General features: G+C 41.9%; 1 protein-coding gene and 2 long non-coding RNA genes across 9 annotated transcripts; 1 reads left to right on the forward strand and 2 right to left on the reverse strand.

Moving 5' to 3' along the window:
- Nucleotides 1-1,211: 1,211 nt before the first annotated feature.
- LOC125720576 (enoyl-CoA hydratase, mitochondrial-like) lies at nucleotides 1,212-13,149 on the reverse strand. 4 transcript variants are annotated; one of them, XM_048996151.1, is made up of 3 exons: nucleotides 12,302-13,149; nucleotides 2,656-2,722; nucleotides 1,212-1,601 (listed from the first exon to the last, which is right to left on the reverse strand). In XM_048996151.1, the coding sequence occupies exons 1-2, from the start codon at nucleotides 13,093-13,095 to the stop codon at nucleotides 2,656-2,658; spliced, it is 861 nt and encodes a 286-aa protein (XP_048852108.1). In that variant the 5' UTR covers nucleotides 13,096-13,149; the 3' UTR covers nucleotides 1,212-1,601. The 4 variants fall into 4 exon arrangements, with proteins under 4 accessions (XP_048852108.1, XP_048852107.1, XP_048852105.1 ...); XM_048996150.1 differs by lacking the exon at nucleotides 2,656-2,722 and having other exon boundaries at nucleotides 12,226-13,140; XM_048996148.1 differs by lacking the exon at nucleotides 12,302-13,149 and having other exon boundaries at nucleotides 2,656-3,546.
- LOC125720596 (uncharacterized) lies at nucleotides 1,276-11,138 on the forward strand. The gene is made up of 3 exons (XR_007385515.1): nucleotides 1,276-1,412; nucleotides 10,890-10,922; nucleotides 11,007-11,138. It is a non-coding gene; the product is annotated as an uncharacterized LOC125720596 (long non-coding RNA).
- On the reverse strand, nucleotides 5,820-9,306 carry LOC125720593 (uncharacterized). 4 transcript variants are annotated; one of them, XR_007385508.1, is made up of 5 exons: nucleotides 8,906-9,306; nucleotides 8,136-8,334; nucleotides 7,882-7,951; nucleotides 7,075-7,137; nucleotides 5,820-6,154 (listed from the first exon to the last, which is right to left on the reverse strand). It is a non-coding gene; the product is annotated as an uncharacterized LOC125720593 (long non-coding RNA). The 4 variants fall into 4 exon arrangements; XR_007385510.1 differs by having other exon boundaries at nucleotides 8,136-8,337; XR_007385511.1 differs by lacking the exon at nucleotides 8,906-9,306 and adding an exon at nucleotides 8,737-8,792.
- Nucleotides 13,150-19,567: the final 6,418 nt, after the last annotated feature.

The raw sequence follows: 19,567 nt of genomic DNA on the forward strand, positions 1-19,567 counted from the left end.
CCTTCCCATCATCAGGGGCATGAAACAGCCTCTTTTCCAGTCAGTTTCCCTCAGCCAGCGGTAGCTCAAAGGTTGCACTGGCAGTTTCCTTTGCCATCGCAGCCGAGGACACTCTGTTCCAGTGGAACAGGAAGCTCCCGCTGTAACATGCCGAAAAGTCCAGTTCTGCATCTCTGATGTCTGCGCCCGCTACGAAGGCTTTCTCCCTGCCGGTTATTACAACAGTCCCGACCAGGCTGTCCCCTTCCAAGCGATCTAGGGCTTGATATACCTCCTTCATCAAGCTGTCACAGAGAGCTTTCAGGGCAGTGGGCCGGTTCAACTAGATCAAGCCCACAATTTCATTCACTCCTTTCTTTTCCACAATTATGTACTGCAAGGGAGCACCGGTGCTACATCACCGTGCACCAGTCAAAAACAGCGAAGCGATAATCAGTGATGTGGATCTGCAAAATATCACCATGTCTTCAAAATAAGTGCTACCAGAATACAGCGCATGCTTCCATACACACAAGGCTAAGAAGACATGACGGAGGGCAGGTGAGAACAACACGCAAATAACCAATCAGTGAAAGCACAGGATAGCAATCAACAAGTGGGGCTAATTAACAGAACTAGAAAGCTTATCGGACGTCAAAACCAGGAGAAAAACCAGACACTATTACTACAATGCAAAGCAAATCAACACAGAACAAAAAGGTACAAAACAAAAACCAGAACAGAACAGAATACAAGAAGGGCAAACTGATGTCAGTGAAACAAACAAAGTAATAAAACACTGGGGAAACAGAAAGACCAACAAGTACAAAACAACAGATATGGCTGGCATTTGGCTAGACTTGAACCCCTGACCACAGGATTAACAGTTAGAGCCACACACTCAACCCAGTGAGGTATGTAGCAGTCAGAGGATTGAGGAAAAAACATTAGTGACTAGCATAAAGACAGGGGAGGGAGGAGGATGGCCAGCAACACCTGCCGGCCAAGAGGGAAATAGACGGGATGGGCAGGGATGGATGGGCGCTGACCCTGACAATAAGGTATCTAGAAAATAATCAACTATCAATGACACATTTAACATATCAACTTCTTGCAGGTTAAGGCTTACACCAAGTAGAAGATTCCCAAACCTGGGCATTATTACTCTCAGAGCACATATTTAGCTCAGCCACATTATTTTTTATCACTATATCAGGGACACAGAGCAAGCGTTTCATAATAAAAAAAGTTCTTTTATTAAAGTCTGATTTAACTACAATACAAATACAACAGGGTGTGGCCAATGGGGCGGCCAGGCTTCAGTCCAGGGTGGCCAATGGGGCGGCCAGGTTTCAGGGCGGCCAGGCTTCGGTCCAGGGTGGCCAATGGGGCGGGGCCAGGTTTCGGTCCAGGGTGGCCAATGGGGCGGCCAGGTTTCAGGGCGGCCAGGTTTCGGTCCAGGGTGGCCAATGGGGCGGCCAGGTTTCAGGGAGGCCAGGCTTCGGTCCAGGGTGGCCAATGGGGCGGCCAGGTTTCAGGGTGGCCAGGGCCACCGCTTGCCACCCTCCAGATCTATGTACATCTGAGGAACTTCACATTTCCTGGTAATTGCATCATTTTCACTATAATAAATACAAAAAAAAAAAAAGATCAATCCAGGCAATTCCAGCAAATTGTTGCAGCGTTCTATTTATAACGATCTATGATACGAAGATGAATGATATTAAATGGAACTTGTTGGGAACATTAATAATGCTTATAATGATTACAGTTATATAATGATTACACTGATCAAACGCATATGGGGGATCAAAAAGCTTGGGGGAGACTCAGTCCTGTACAAATACAAATAGTACAGATTTCTCAAGTCGTCCAAGCAGTGCCAAAAAGGAGCCACCAATTAAGATACAGCAGCGAAACTACAATAAACTACATTTTAAGTATAGTCACAGGAGTAGGTTTAGAGGGGGATGGAGAAGACATTAACAATATCACATGTAATGCTTGGTTTACAAAAACACACACAACTAATTTCTCATTACAATGTCAAATTTGTTCTTTGTTCTGTAATTTCAATACAAACATCACTGAAAGTCTGAAATCTACTTCAGCGGCTTTTGTATTAGCGATCAATTGATGTGTTAATGAAATGTTATTTTCCGGAACATTTCATTTCATGTACATTATACACACACTAATAACGTATGGAAAGTGTCAGGTTTTTAACCTCTGCTCGACGTGATTTAATAAAAACCCAGTATCTTTCACCAAATTAATTACTTTTCTGCCTGCAACCAAGTTATGCAAGGTAAGAAATTATTGGAAAAAAAATAAATTAAAAGCGATTTGCTGCAGTAAACCTAACTAACGCTTACCGAGAGCCTTAATGGCTCCGCTTAGGATAATTAGCGATAACAAATTCTGCATGTGCTACTTAAAAATGAAGCAAAAGATTAACGTATCATGAACTTTCTGAATATTGTCTACAACCATCACGTCCTGCGCCTCTGCGTCTGTTAATGGATTTACAGTAGTTACTATGGGCACTTACCGAAATACCAGCATGCAATGCAATTTCCAGTAAAATTACAGCAAAACAATATTACAATACAATAATATAGTAGTTTATTCAAAAATGACATCTTTAACAGTCATAGTTCAGCCAGGATTTCTTACTTATTTGTCCTTGAAAGACGCCTTCCTCTTCTCCAAGAAGGCCGTCATTCCCTCCTTCCTATCCTCGGTGGCGAAGGTGGCATAAAACAGCTTTTTCTCTAGGCGGTTCCCCTCAGCCAGCGGTAGCTCAAAGGCTGCATTGATGGCTTCCTTAGCCATCGCAGTGATTATCTTTGAGTTTGAAGCTATCCTCTCCCCACACCTGATAGCTTCCGGTACCAGCTGCTGGACGGGGAACACGCCGCTGACGAGGCCGGCCTGCTTTGCTTCTTGAGCCGTTAGCCGTTTCCCCGTCAGCACCATCTCCATGGCTAGAGACTTGCCAACGGCTCTAGTGAGCCGTTGGGTTCCACCCGCGCCAGGGATAGTTCCCAGGAGGATCTCCGGCTGGCCGAACTGGGCCTTCTCCCCAGCGTAAATAATGTCACACATCATGGCCATCTCGCATCCTCCCCCTAATGCCAAGCCATTCACAGCCGCTATCACTGGCTTCTTGGCGGAGCAAACCCTGTTCCAGTGCGCCAGGAAGTTGCCAGTGTAGCAAGCCGGAAAAGTCCAGTTATGCATTTCTTTTATGTCGGCTCCCGCCGCAAAGACCTTTTCGCTGCCGGTGATGACAACGGCCCCGACCTGGCTGTCCTCTTCGAAATGGTCGAGGGCTTCATTTACCTCCCTCATTAGCAAATCGCACAGTGCGTTCAGGGCTTTGGGCCGGTTCAGTTCAATCAAGCCCACATTTTCTTTTTCTCCCTTCTTGCTCGCTAAAATAAATTTGAAGGGAGCATTGGTGCTATATCGCCGAGTACCAGTAAAAAGGAATGAAGCGGCTTGCCTAACTGCAAACGCCGCGGACCTGCAAAACAACACCATCTCTTCTCGATAAGCACTACTAGAATACACCGTCGCTCGAGTAGACCCTCCTTTTATACCGGGGGGCTTTTGACGTCAGTGAATTCTACAACGTTTCTTTCGGGGCAAATCGACGTCATCGCTAGCTGGATCATTTTACGTGTTTATATTTGAAATATAGAACGTGGTCGGGCTCAAACCTGTATAGCTTAAGACGTTTAACATAACCTATACGTGTACCTATACGTGTACCTATAACCATTACAATAAAGAAAACGATTCCTTACCCGTATGCAAAACAAATACTGTGGAAACTGCTTATAATGATTACAGTTACATTGATCAACCTCATATAGGGATCAAAAAGCTTGGGACATACTCAATCCTGTAGAAATAGTTTGGATTCAGTCGTCCAAATAGTGCCAAAATGGAGCCACCAAGACACAGGCAAAATTACAATAAACTGCATTTTAAGTATAGTCATAGGTGTATGTTTAGAGTGCGATGGGAAGGTGGGGCAGACTCTACCCCCCCCATCCCCCAATATTGAGAAGGGATCATCTCCCTCAATAATATCACATATAATGCCTGGTTTAGAAAAAACACACGCGACTAATATATCTGATCAGAATGTGACATTTGTTCTCTTGCACTTTTTATTTGGAGACCCCACACCCTCCGTTAATACGGTTTATTCTCAACATTTAATAGATGCATTAACAAGTAATATATTACAGCAATATAACAATCACATTATTAGCACAGGCCGGCCCCCCATCCTGGGCTGTTCCCTGCCTCGTGCCCATTGCTTCCGGGATAGGCTCCGGACCCCCCCGACCCAGTAGGATAAGCGGTTTGGAAAATGGATGGATGGATGGATTATTTGCACATGCGCGTAGCAGGACACAGATACCACACCACCCACCCCTCCCAAACTGCTGCTCGGTCCTGGTGGAGCAGGACAGGCCCATAGACTTCACAGTCTGCCTCCAGCCTCCTCCAGAATCGGCCAGCAGGGTCCATCTTGAGAAGCACGGTCTGGAAATTCCACGACCACAAGAGGGTGCCCTTCCATTTTCTGGCTGAATCTCACCTGCAATAACTGAGGGGAAGCGTTACACGAAACCTGGGGTGTCACACAAAGAGCGCAACACGAAATGCGAGGCAGGCCTATAATATCCATCCTGTAAATGGAATTAACATAATGCGGTATTAATATTAGCGTCACCTTCCTCGCGTATTCTCCAAACACCAACATGCACATTTTAACAAGAACGTCTGTCTCCTTAATTAACGGGCTGCTTTTCCGTTATCCTAGATTATGTTAGACTAGCTCCACATCTAATAAACTTCATCGGTAGACATCACTATAGCGAAGATTAGGTGACCTTCAATTGAAAATACCTCCCTTCTCAAAAGCAAGTGACCTCGTCAGAGGATAAACCTCTGCACTTGGTATTTTTTAAGCCTTGGTGACCCGTACAGGAGACATATTTGAAGTGATACTCTTACGGACTTGGGGCATGGTGGACGCGGGGAAAAAAGGCGACGATCCAATTGCAGCTCCCAGAGACAACAGAGAGCTATTGGGGAAGCTAAAACATACACTGAGAACAAATCACAAAAAGAAGAGGGCCATGACGGGTCGGAACCAAAGAGGGGAAAACACTACAAACAGAACTATGAACAAACCTACAAAGGAAACCAGGTGGAGCAGCACAGGGTAACATGTCACACAGTTACATTCACAATGACTGACTAAAGTAGTGAGTACAGGCAGGCACTTAAACACAAAAAAGGTGTAGGTGACAAGGGGATTCCAGCCACTGTACCACACACTCAACCCATTGAGTCATGTGGCAGTCTGGGCAACAGGAATAACACACTATGCCAAAAGAGAATAAGACAAAGGGGATGACCAGCGATGGCTGCTGACCACACGGGGAAGAGACACAAGGACAGGGTCAGGTGCACATAATGAAGGATAGAGTAAGAGCGAAGACCAGGATAGTGATACAAACGTAAAGACTGAGTTGTTTGCACACACCATGTACAGTGTTAAAGCTTTTACTACATTGTTCCTATTCAAATAAATGTATATTTTTGAACAAAAGTTGTAATTTGATTCACCGCGAGTTAAAAACCAGAAAGATTTGTTTTCTTTATAAAAATTTAAGTAGAAACATATATATATATATATATATATATATAAAATTCTACAATTAAAATGCCAATTAAAATGAATATAGTCACCTTAACTTGCGACCGAGTTGAACAGATGGCAGATGGGCACTTGATTGACAAAATACAGCGAGTTCGACTGGAAAATGCATGTTATTTATTTTAATATGGATTTTCAAATTTAAACAACAAAATCATCATAACTTTAAACTTGAGACCCAGAAATACAATGAGACAAAAAACATGTCCTTTTAAATTTTATATTTAACAGTCATAGTACTGCTGTAGCAAAGTCCAGTTCTGCATCTCCTTGATGTCTGCTCCCGCTGAGAAAGCTCTCTCAATATCGGCGATGACTTCATTGAGGGCTTCGGGCCGGTCAACTTGTATCCAGCTCACGTTTTCCTTCACTCCCTTCTTGTTCACTACAGTGAAACTGAAGGGAGCGCCGGTGGTATATTGCCGTGCACTATAGTCAAAAACAGCAAAGCGATAATAAGTGACGTGGATCTGAAAAATATCACCATGTCTTCAACATAAGTGCTACCAGAATAGAGCACAACTACTCAGCAAGTCAAACCATGAAAATAGGCACAAAGTTGAAGATCTACATTTCATACTGGCGGACTGCTGAAGTCGGTGAATACCACCACATAACTTTTGAGGCAAACCGACGTCATCGTCAGACGGATTATTTTGTGTGGTTTATTTCGAAATATGGAACGGTGTGACGAAACCCCTCTGAATGAACGTGTCAAATTTGTACAGCTAAATGAGTTTAAAATAAACCCTGTCCTTAAGAGGTATATTTTCAATGCCTGAAGATGTACAAATTTGGGTGCTACCACATTGAATGTGAACTGGAGAACAGAGTAGTGGCAGGTACTGAAATACACACAAGGCTAACAAGACATGACGCAGGACAGGCTTATAACATGATTACTTACAATGATTACAGTTACACTGATCAACAGCATATGGGGATCAAAACGCTTGGGGAGACTCAATCCCGGACAAATATAAATAGTTCGGATTACTCAAGTCATCCAAGCAGTGCCAAAAAGGAGCCACCAATTAAGATACAGCTGCTAACCTACAATAAACTGTATTTTAAGTATAGTTGTAGGTGTAGATTTAGAGGGGGATGGGAAGGACGCTACCCCCCCCCCCAATATTGAGAAGGGGATCATCCCCATAAACAATCACATAAAATGCCTGTTTCACAAAAAAACACACACGACTAATTTCTCATTGCAATGTAAAATTTCTCTTGCATTTTTTAATTGGAGAACCCACACCCTCCGTTAATACGGTCTAACCCCAACAATTAACAAATACTTTACCAAGTAATATTACGGTAATATTTTACTATAATTAGATATATCTCACCTGCAGTAACCGAAGGGAAGTGTTACACCCAACCTGGGTGCGGGCGGGCAGATAATATACAACCTGCAAATGGAATACACACAATGCAGTATTTTTAGTTCTACTTTAGTAATGCTACTGAATACCATGATATTCTTGAAATATTCTTGGCGTATGGAATTAACGCTATACAGATCCACTAAAGTTGCAATTAAACACATGCAATATATCTTTTATTTAAAAACATCGTTGGTTTTTAGTTTGGTTTTGTAAACTATCAATGTTAATAAAGTATAAATAACTGACTGTGGCTTTTGGGGTTGCTGATTTGTTTTGCATACAGTTCAAAATAATTTCAATGAAAATACTGTACATTCAGTGATGTTTGCAAGTCTGAAGTCTACTTCAGCAGCTTTCATATTAACGACCAACTGATGTATTCATGAAATACGTTATTTTTCGGAACATTTCATTTCATGTATATTATACACACACTAATAACGTGTGGAAAGACTCAGGTTTTTAACCTCTGCTTGACGTGATTTAGCAAAAACCCAGTATCTTTCACCAAATTACTTAACATAACTTAGTTGCAGGCAGAAAAGTAAGAAATTATTGGAAAAAAAATAATTAAAAGCGATTTGGTGCAGTAAACCTAACTAACGCTTAGCGAGAGCCCTAATGGCTCCGCTTTAGGACAATTAGCGATAACAAGTTAAGCTAATGTACCTACAAGTTACATGCACTTCTAACGTTACTTCTTCTAAAGAAGCCAAAATCAAAAGTTCTGTACCTGCCACTTAAAAATGAAGCAAAAAATTAACGTACCGTGAACTTTCTGAATATCATTTCCAACTATCACGACCTACGCCTCTGCTCCCCTCCCTGGTCACCGCGTCTGTCAATGGATTAACAGTAGTTACTATGGGCACTTACCGAAATATCAGCATGCAATGTGATTTCCAGGAAAATTACAGCAAAACAATACTACAATACGACAATATAATGGCTAGGCTCCAGGGTGACCAATGGTGAGCCGTTGCGTTCCACCTGCTCCGCGGATGGTTCCCAGGAGGACTTACGGCTGTGCGAACAGTGCCGTCTACCTAGCAGAAATGCTGTCACACATCATGGCGAGTTCGTAGCCTCCTCTGGGTGCAAAACCGTTCACGGCAGCTATCATAGGTTTCCTTGCGGAGGAGACTCTGTTCCAGAAAGACAAGAAATTCCCACTGCAGCATGCCGGAAAAGTCACGTGGTGCATCTCTTTGACGTCCGCTGCTGCTGCAAAGGCAAAAGAGCGCGAGCTGAACATCATATAGTGTACAAATATTTTATGTATTTCATTAATGTTATGACATACCGCAAATAAGAGAAAAACAAACAATCAGGCGCCGGAGCGAGCCAGACGCTACACAACTCATGCCAACCACAGGGAAAACACACGTATGTGCACCGTAAGCTCTGCTAGCACATAGAAAATTTCACCAGCTAAGTACCTGCAGCTGGGCTAACCTGGCGGCAGCATGGAAAACTATCCGGTGTACTATGAAATTATATATATAAATATATAAATAAAACAAACCATTACACACGATGCACAGAACACTATGATGGCCATTATATTTCAGATACCCGAAAATCCGATTTGCAAACAGCATCCACAAAACAAGGACCACCTACCTCTACCTCAGGACAGTCGCAAAAGAGGCAGGGAAGGGGACGGCAGCCAAGTTAAGAGACCCAGCGTGGGAAAACCACGCCCCCGTATGCAAATCACAGGTACGTTAATTAAGGTGGGAAAATCCAGGGAAACACACACAACCCAGCTACAGTCGTGTGAAGGCCTCACCTCGGTCAGCTTCTGCGGTCCGTGTCTCGTGCTCTGCACGCATAAAAATGTTCCCTAATTGACTGTGATACTGCACACACTTTTTCCTTCTAAAGGAATAGAAATTTTAGTAACTGGTTGCCGCCTTCTCTCGGAAAGTAATTCGGCGCCGAAACTACTTCGAATTTCTGCATTAAAGTATTACTTCTACAAGTGTATAAATCGCCCAATTAAACTCCCTATACAATTGGTACATTAATATTGGGGCATGTCCGAATTCATAATAATCCATTTTTTCTTTTTCCAATTAATGCAACTACGTAACTTACGGCCAGCAAGAGATCTTTACTTCTGCTGGAGGGCAAACGGCGCCAACAATTAAAAGGAGAACTCCGGAAACTACGTGACAGTTACGTCGGAAGTGCAGGTGCTTCTGTAGTCCTATTTTTACAGCATAATAAAATAATTACAAAGAAAACAAAACTGATAATTTTGGTGAGTTCACAATGAATGTTCTCAATCCGTTACAGTAGCTTGCCAGAAATGTCCAGTTCTGCATTTCGTTAAAATTTTATTTTTAAAAATATGTTTTTAACAGTCATAGTTCAGCCTATATTTCTTCTCTATTGGTCCTTGAATACCACTGTCCTCTTTTCCACAAATGTTGTCATTCCGTCCTTCCTATCATCAGGGGCATGAAACAGCCTCTTTTCCAGTCAGTTTCCCTCAGCCAGCGGTAGCTCAAAGGTTGCACTGGCAGTTTCCTTTGCCATCGCAGGCGAGGACACTCTGTTCCAGTGGAACAGGAAGCTCCCGCTGTAACATGCCGAAAAGTCCAGTTCTGCATCTCTGATGTCTGCGCCCGCTACGAAGGCTTTCTCCCTGCCGGTTATTATAACAGTCCCGACCTGGCTGTCCCCTTCCAAGCGATCTAGGGCTTGATTCACCTCCTTCATCAAGCTGTCACAGAGAGCTTTCAGGGCAGTGGGCCGATTCAACTAGATCAAGCCCACAATTTCATTCACTCCTTTCTTTTCCACAATTATGTACTGCAAGGGAGCACCGGTGCTACATCATCGTGCACCAGTCAAAAACAGCGAAACGAAAATCAGTGATGTGGATCTGCAAAATATCACCATGTCTTCAAAATAAGTGCTACCAGAATACAGCGTATGCTTCAATACACACAAGGCTAACAAGACATGACGGAGGGCAGGTGAGAACAACACGCAAATAATAAATCAGTGAAAGCACAGGATAGCAATCAACAAGTGGGGCTAATGAACAGAACTAGAAAGCTTATCGGACGTCAAAACGAGGAGAAAAACCAGACACTATTACTACAATGCAAAGCAAATCAACACAGAACAAAAAGGTACAAAACAAAAACCAGAACAGAACAGAATACAAGAAGGGCAAACTGATGTCAGTGAAACAAACAGAAAGTAATAAAACACTGGGGAAACAGAAAGACCAACAAGTACAAAACAACAGATATGGCTGGCATTTGGCTAGACTTGAACCCCTGACCACAGGATTAACAGTTAGAGCCACACACTCAACCCAGTGAGGTATGTAGCAGTCCGAGGATCGAGGAAAAAACATTAGTGACTAGCATGAAGACAGGGGAGGGAGGAGGATGGCCAGCAACACCTGCCGGCCAAGAGGGAAATAGACGGGATGGGCAGGGATGGATGGGCGCTGACCCTGACAATAAGGTATCTAGAAAATAATCAACTATCAATGACACATTTAACATATCAATTTCTTGCAGGTTAAGGCTTACACCAAGTAGAAGATTCCCAAACCTGGGCATTATTACTCTCAGAGCACATATTTAGCTCAGCCACATTATTTTTTATCACTATATCAGGGACACAGAGCAAGCGTTTCATAATAAAAAAGTTCTTTTATTAAAGTCTGATTTAACTACAATACAAATACAACAGGGTGTGGCCAATGGGGCGGCCAGGCTTCAGTCCAGGGTGGCCAATGGGGTGGCCAGGCTTCAGTCCAGGGTGGCCAATGGGGTGGCCAGGTTTCAGGGCAGCCAGGCTTCGGTCCAGGGTGGCCAATGGGGCGGGGCCAGGTTTCGGTCCAGGGTGGCCAATGGGGCGGCCAGGTTTCAGGGCGGCCAGGCTTCGGTCCAGGGTGGCCAATGGGGCGGCCAGGCTTCGGTCCAGGGTGGCCAATGGGGTGGGCAGGTTTCAGGGTGGCCAGGGCCACCACTTGCCACCCTCCAGATCTATGTACAACTGAGGAACTTCACATTTCCTGGTAATTGCATCATTTTCACTACAATAAATACAAAAAAAAAAAAAGATCAATCCAGGCAATTCCAGCAAATTGTTGCAGCGTTCTATTTATAACGATCTATGATACGAAGATGAATGATATTAAATGGAACTTGTTGGGAACATTAATAATGCTTATAATGATTACAGTTGTTACACTGATCAAACGCATATGAGGATCAAAAAGCTTGGGGGAGACTCAGTCCTGTACAAATACAAATAGTCCAGATTTCTCAAGTCGTCCAAGCAGTGCCAAAAAGGAGCCACCAATTAAGATACAGCAGCGAAACTACAACGAACCACATTTTAAGTATAGTCACAGGAGTAGGTTTAGAGGGGGATGGAGAAGACATTAACAATATCACATATAATGCTTGGTTTACAAAAACACACACAACTAATTTCTCATTACAATGTCAAATTTGTTCTTTGTTCTGTAATTTCAATACAAACATCACTGAAAGTCTGAAATCTACTTCGGCGGCTTTTGTATTAGCGACCAATTGATGTGTTAATGAAATGTTATTTTCCGGAACATTTCATTTCATGTACATTATACACACACTAATAACGTATGGAAAGTGTCAGGTTTTTAACCTCTGCTCGACGTGATTTAATAAAAACCCAGTATCTTTCACCAAATTAATTACTTTTCTGCCTGCAACCAAGTTATGCAAGGTAAGAAATTATTGGAAAAAAAAAAAAATTAAAAGCGATTTGCTGCAGTAAACCTAACTAACGCTTACCGAGAGCCTTAATGGCTCCGCTTAGGATAATTAGCGATAACAAATTCTGCATGTGCTACTTAAAAATGAAGCAAAAGATTAACGTATCATGAACTTTCTGAATATTGTCTACAACCATCACGTCCTGCGCCTCTGCGTCTGTTAATGGATTTACAGTAGTTACTATGGGCACTTACCGAAATACCAGCATGCAATGCAATTTCCAGTAAAATTACAGCAAAACAATATTACAATACAATAATATAGTAGTTTATTCAAAAATGACATCTTTAACAGTCATAGTTCAGGCAGGATTTCTTACTTATTTGTCCTTGAAAGACGCCTTCCTCTTCTCCAAGAAGGCCGTCATTCCCTCCTTCCTATCCTCGGTGGCGAAGGTGGCATAAAACAGCTTTTTCTCTAGGCGGTTCCCCTCAGCCAGCGGTAGCTCAAAGGCTGCATTGATGGCTTCCTTAGCCATCGCAGTGATTATCTTTGAGTTTGAAGCTATCCTCTCCCCACACCTGATAGCTTCCGGTACCAGCTGCTGGACGGGGAACACGCCGCTGACGAGGCCGGCCTGCTTTGCTTCTTGAGCCGTTAGCCGTTTCCCCGTCAGCACCATCTCCATGGCTAGAGACTTGCCAACGGCTCTAGTGAGCCGTTGGGTTCCACCCGCGCCAGGGATAGTTCCCAGGAGGATCTCCGGCTGGCCGAACTGGGCCTTCTCCCCAGCGTAAATAATGTCACACATCATGGCCATCTCGCATCCTCCCCCTAATGCCAAGCCATTCACAGCCGCTATCACTGGCTTCTTGGCGGAGCAAACCCTGTTCCAGTGCGCCAGGAAGTTGCCAGTGTAGCAAGCCGGAAAAGTCCAGTTATGCATTTCTTTTATGTCGGCTCCCGCCGCAAAGACCTTTTCGCTGCCGGTGATGACAACGGCCCCGACCTGGCTGTCCTCTTCGAAATGGTCGAGGGCTTCATTTACCTCCCTCATTAGCAAATCGCACAGTGCGTTCAGGGCTTTGGGCCGGTTCAGTTGAATCAAGCCCACATTTTCTTTATCTCCCTTCTTGCTCGCTAAAATAAATTTGAAGGGAGCATTGGTGCTATATCGCCGAGTACCAGTAAAAATGAATGAAGCGGCTTGCCTAACTGCAAACGCCGCGGACCTGCAAAACAACACCATCTCTTCTCGATAAGCACTACTAGAATACACCGTCGCTCGAGTAGACCCTCCTTTTATACCGGGGGGCTTTTGACGTCAGTGAATTCTACAACGTATCTTTCGGGGCAAATCGACGTCATCGCTAGCTGGATCATTTTACGTGTTTATATTTGAAATATAGAACGCGGTCGGGCTCAAACACGTCAAATCTGTATAGCTTAAGACGTTTAACATAACCTATACGTGTACCTATACGTGTACCTATAACCATTACAATAAAGAAAACGATTCCTTACCCGTATGCAAAACAAATACTGTGGAAACTGCTTATAATGATTACAGTTACATTGATCAACCTCATATAGGGATCAAAAAGCTTGGGACATACTCAATCCTGTAGAAATAGTTTGGATTCAGTCGTCCAAATAGTGCCAAAATGGAGCCACCAAGACACAGGCAAAATTACAATAAACTTCATTTTAAGTATAGTCATAGGTGTATGTTTAGAGTGCGATGGGAAGGTGGGGCAGACTCTACCCCCCCCCATCCCCCAATATTGAGAAGGGATCATCTCCCTCAATAATATCACATATATAATCACATATACATATATAACACAATACGGTTTATTCTCAACATTTAATAGATGCATTAACAAGTAATATATTACAGCAATATAACAATCACATTATTTGCACAGGCCGGCCCCCCATCCTGGGCTGTTCCCTGCCTCGTGCCCATTGCTTCCGGGATAGGCTCAGGACCCCTCTGACCCAGTAGGATAAGCGGTTTGGAAAATGGATGGATGGATTATTTGCACATGCACGTAGCACATTTCCTCTCGAAATCTTCAGTGTGGCCGTGGTGGTAGAGGAGAAGATCATTCTTCGTGGCCTCAGAGACGTGCCTACTGGCTTTGCTATGCTAATGGGCACCATCTACTGCCTTAATCTGGAGTACCCTTGCAGTATGAAGCACTCATTTGAATTTATGCAAAGGGTCATCATGTAGATAAAACCCAGTGCTCTGCTACTGTAGGATACATGGACTTAAAAACAGACTGATGCGAAAGTGTTTATATACTGCTGACTGCACATCTCACACTGGAAGGAAACGGTCACACTGCAGTGCTAAATATTGCTTCCACAGAGCCAGTGATGTATTATGTTCTTCCTTTTTAAAACAATATAGTCTGAATGTTCTCAGGAGATGTGTTAAATAGAGAGGAGGAGGGAGAAGGTGAGGCACGCAAAGGAGAGTAAGAGACCAGGATAGTGATACAAACGTAGACAATTTGCACACACTAAGTGCAGTGCTAAAGCTTGTACTACAGTGTTCTTATTAGAAAAAAAATTATATTTTTGAACAAAACTTGTAATTTGATCCATTGCGAGACTTAAGGAAATAGAAGAACTTGCCATTTATAAAGAAAACAAAGCCAAGTAGAAACTTTTTAAAAATTTGTCTTCTACAAGTAAAATGGCACTTAAAATGAATATAGTTACCTTACCTTGAGATTGTGAGTTGAACAGCTGCAGAAATGGGCACTTGATTGACAAAATACAGCGAGTTTTCTTGACTAGATAATATAACATAGTTATTTGTTTTAACATGGATTTCCAAGTCCAAACCACAAATGATCACAAACTAAACAAACTTTGACAACGTAAAATACAATGTGAGACAAAGAACATGTTTTATTTAGGTTAATTTACATAACTGAGTTGAAACAACTATTTTAACGTCGAGTCGATTCATGCCTTAAAGCAGCAGGTGAACTTTTATTCCTAAGACAGACTTGAAATGTTTTAGTGTAGTTACTGTGGGTACTTACCAAAATACCAGCATGCAATGTGACTTCTAGTAAAATTACAGCAAAATGATTACAAAATATATACTTTTTAAATAAAATGTTATATTAACAGTCTTCATCCAGTTCTGCATATCTAAGGTCGGCTCCTGCTGCAAAAGCTTCCTCCCTGCCGGTGATGACAGAGCCAACCTTGCTGTCCCCTTTGAAGTTGTCTAGGGCTTCATTCACCTCCATTAGCCGGTCGCAAAGTGCACTGAGGGTTTCGGGCCGGTTTACTTGTATCCAGCCCACATTTTCATTCATTCCCTTCTTTTCCACCATTATGTACTGGAAGGGAGCAGCAGTGCTACATCGCCGTGCACCACTGAAAAACAGCAAAGTGATAATAAGTGATGTGGATCGGCAAAATACCACCATGTCTTCAACATAAGTGCTACCAGAATACAGCGTAACCCTGTTCAGCAAGTAAAACCGTGAAAATAAGCACAAAGCTGAAGATCTTCCTTTCATACTGGCGGACTGCTGAAGTCGGTGAATACCACCACATAACTTTTGAGGCAAACCGACATCATTGTCGGATGGATTATTCTGTGTGGATTGTTTCGAAACATGGAACGGCCTTCTGGTCAAACCCCTCTGAATAAATGCGTCAAATTTGAATAGCCTATTGTGTTTAAAATGAACCCTGTCTTTAGCACATACATTTTCGATGTCTTAAGACATACAAATTTGGGTGCTACCACTTCGAATGTGGTCAAATGAACAGAGCCGGAGCAGGTACTTAAATACACACAAGGCTAAAGACATGACGGAGGGCAGGTGAGAACAACACGCAAATAACCAATCAGTGAAAGCACAGGACAACGAGTTACAGGTGGGGCTAATTAACAGTACTTGAATGCTTATCGGACATGATGGGCAGGGATGGATGGACACTGATCCTGACAATAAGGTATCTAGAAAATAATCAATTATCAATGACACATTTAACATATAAATTTCTTGCAGGTTAAGGCTTACACTAAGTACAAGATTCTCAAACCTGGGCATTATTACTCTCAGAGCACATATTTAGCTCAGCCACACTATTTATTTTTTATCACTATATTATCAGGGACACAGAGAAAGTGTTTCATAATAAAAAGTTATTTTATTAAAGTCTGATTTAACCAATATACAAATACAACAGGGTGTGGCCAGACTTCATGAAGTCCAGGGTGGCCAATGGGTTGGCCAGGCATCAGTCCAGGGTGGCCAATGGGGCGGCCAGGCTTCAGTCCAGGGTGGCCAGGGCCACCGCTTGCCACCCTCCAGATCTGTGTACATCTGAGGAACTTGCATAATTTTCACTATAATAAATACAAGTTTAACTAAATAAAAACCGAAGATCAATCCAGGTTACTTATTCCAGCAAATTGTTGCAGAGATCTATTTATAACAATCTATGATACGAAGATGAATGATATTAAATGGAACTTGTTGGGAACTAATAATGTTTAATAATGCTTATAATGATTACAATTACACTGATCAACCGCATATGGGGATCAAAAAACTTTTTGTTTATTTTCACTTTCTTACTTAAGTGACTGATGTGACAGCGGAACATAGAAACACTGGGAAACACTGACTAAATTCACATAGCTTTTAGAAATCCCCTCACGGAGCACTCGAGGTCACTTCTGAGTGTTTTTTTTTTGGACATCTCAAATTGTGTTTTATTAGAATAAATAAAATAATGAATTAAAAAAAACGTATAAAATGTATTAAGTCTACTCATAAGTACACTAAATTGGGGGGCGGCATGGTGGTGCAGTGGTTAGCACTGTTGCCTCAAACCTCTGGGACCTGGGTTTGAGTCTCTGCCTGCTTCACATGTGTGTGGAGTTTGCATGTTCTCCCCATGTTGTCGTGGGGTTTCCTCCGGGTACTCCGGTTTTCCCCCACAGTCCAAAAACATACTGAGGCTAATCGGAGTTGCTAAATTGCCCGTAGGTGTGCATGTGTGAGTGAATGGTGTGTGACTGTGCCTTGCGATGGGCTGGCCCCCCATCCTGGGTTGTTCCCTGCCTCATGGCTGTTGCTTCTGGGATAGGCTCCGGACCCCCCGTGACCCAGTAGGATAAGCGGTTTGGAAAATGGATGAATGTTTAAATTGTGAAAACCACAAAATATTAAATTGACAAAATAAAATACTTCAAGTCAACTTATGTATAATTAAAGTTCTTAATACAACTTGAATTTGCAATTAATAGTAATAAAATACATTAAGCATATTATTTAAGCACTTTTTAACCGCTTAAGTTCTACTTTAGTAATGCTACTGACAAACTTTTAATATTCTTGAAGTATTCTTAGTGCATGGAATTAACATAATACAGATGAACTAAAGTTGTAATTAAACACATGTAATATGTTATTTTATTTTTAAATATCTTTGGTTTTTAGTTTGGTTTTGTAGACTAACAATGTTAATAAAGTATAAATAATTGACTGTGGCTTTTGGGGTTGCTGATTTGTTTTGCTTACAGTTCAAAATAATTTCAATACAAACATCACTGAATGTATTTTTAAGTCTGAAGTCTACTTCATCGGCTTTTGTATCAACGACCAATTGATGTGTTAATGAAATCTGTTATTTTTCAGAACATTTCATGTCATGTGTATTATGCACACACCAATAATGTGTGGAAAGAGTCAGGTTTTTAACCTCTGCTCGACGTGATTTAGTAAAAACCCAGTATCTTTCACCAAATGAATTACTTTTCTGCCTGCAACCAAGTTATGTAACGTAAGAAATTATTGGAAATAAATTAAAAGCGATTTGCTGCAGTAAACCTAACGCTTACCGAGAGCCTTAAGAGACCCAGCGTGGGAAAACCACGCCCCTGTATACAAATCACAGGTACGTTAATTAAGGTGGAAAAGAAATTCAGCATGAGCGGGAAAATTCAGGGAAACACACACAACCCAACTACAGTAGTGTGACGGCTTCACCTCAGTCAGCTTCTGCGGTCCGTGTCTCGTGCTCTGCACACATAAAAATGTTCTCTAATTGACTGTGATACTGCACACAATTTTCCTTTTTAAAGGAATAGAAATTTATTTTAGTAAGCACTTGCCCTCTTCCCTCGGAAAGTAATAATTCTGTATTTAAGCATCACTTCTACAAATTTATAAATCGTACAATTAAACTTCCCATACAATTAATAAATTTATTTATATTGGGGGATGTCCGAATTCATAACTTAATCCATTTTTGCTATATCCGGGCTTCGGATTGGCAAAAGTGACCCCAAATAGACACTCTGGCGGAGTTATATTATTCTTATTATTTTTATTAATACTATACTATATACAAACATTTTACAAACACATCTTAGGATAAAGTTCACTGTGACAATATAAAAGGTAGAAGAAAACTAAATCAACAACGACTGTGTTTATGCAATTATTGAGGTCTGTCTAGAATATCTTACTGTATTTAAAATCCATACAATATTCTTTAGTAGATACAGGAATATACTCGGACAAAAACCTCTCATATGTAAACAACAGACGATCTTCATTCAATAATTGACTAAAATAAAATCATTATCAATCCATCTTTCAATATAAAGTGTTTTTGTGTTTATAAGTTATGTCTTGACTAGTCTGGCGGGTTACTTATTTCGACAGCCAGGGCAGGATCAGCCAGCGGCGGCTTCGCTCATGCGCGGTTCATTTGCAGTCTGGACGCGGAGGGGTGAACAACTCCTGCTGCGCGAGGACTGTCCGACTATAAGCGCTTTGGGACGTGAGGGGAGCTCGCGGCAGCACCCGTTGCTCGGTGAGGAGAGAGAGAACGATACGTGCTTTCTTGTCAGAGTTTCCAAAAGTCTCCAGTAACACCAGAAAAAGTCGCTAGATTTGACGCTAATCACTTTTTTGAAAACGACTCGCTAGAGGGGTCTATAAACTCAGTAAATAAGTTGGCAAGACTGATTATACACATGGTCACACAGGTTAAGAAAACGTTTAAAACTGTTTGAATTCAAATAATAGTCGACCGTTAAACGTTTGGTAACTATGGATACAGCTGGATATAACCTCATGGCGCTGTTAGACGGCAGACTTGAATATGACTCTTGCTCTAACGTTATCTATGTATCTTGTCGCATCCTAAATATTCTCTGTTTAGAAGTGTGCTTTCATGACATTTAAAATTTCACGGATTCAGAGAAAATATCGATTTGTCCGAATGCTACTAAAGGTCCAAATATCAGCCAGTGATTACCAGAGAACCACCACAAATAACAGCCGAAAGGCATCAACGCTATCTTGAATAATATATGAGTAAAAATATATTAATATTGCTTTTTTTGGAAACAGTGTGTTTTCTGAAGTGAACTTTAGTACACTTCTTTCTCGAAAGGATGATTTCAGCCAAGCTGTCCATCGTCGTTACAGCAGTATGTGTGCGCGTATACAGTATTATACACACACTAATGACGTTAATCTGTGGAAACAGTCGTTTTTTTCTGGCACAACCGCTGCACGAATTTAGGTAAAACTCAGTCTCTTTCACCAATGAATTACTTTAATGCGTGTAACCAAGTTATTTAACGTAAGAAATTACTGGAAGATAAATCGATTAAAACTGGTTTGCCGCAGTAAACCTAACTAACACTTACTGAGACC

Source organism: Brienomyrus brachyistius, chromosome 25 (genome assembly GCF_023856365.1).
Source record: "Brienomyrus brachyistius isolate T26 chromosome 25, BBRACH_0.4, whole genome shotgun sequence".
In the NCBI taxonomy this organism is placed as follows: Eukaryota; Metazoa; Chordata; class Actinopteri; order Osteoglossiformes; family Mormyridae; genus Brienomyrus; species Brienomyrus brachyistius.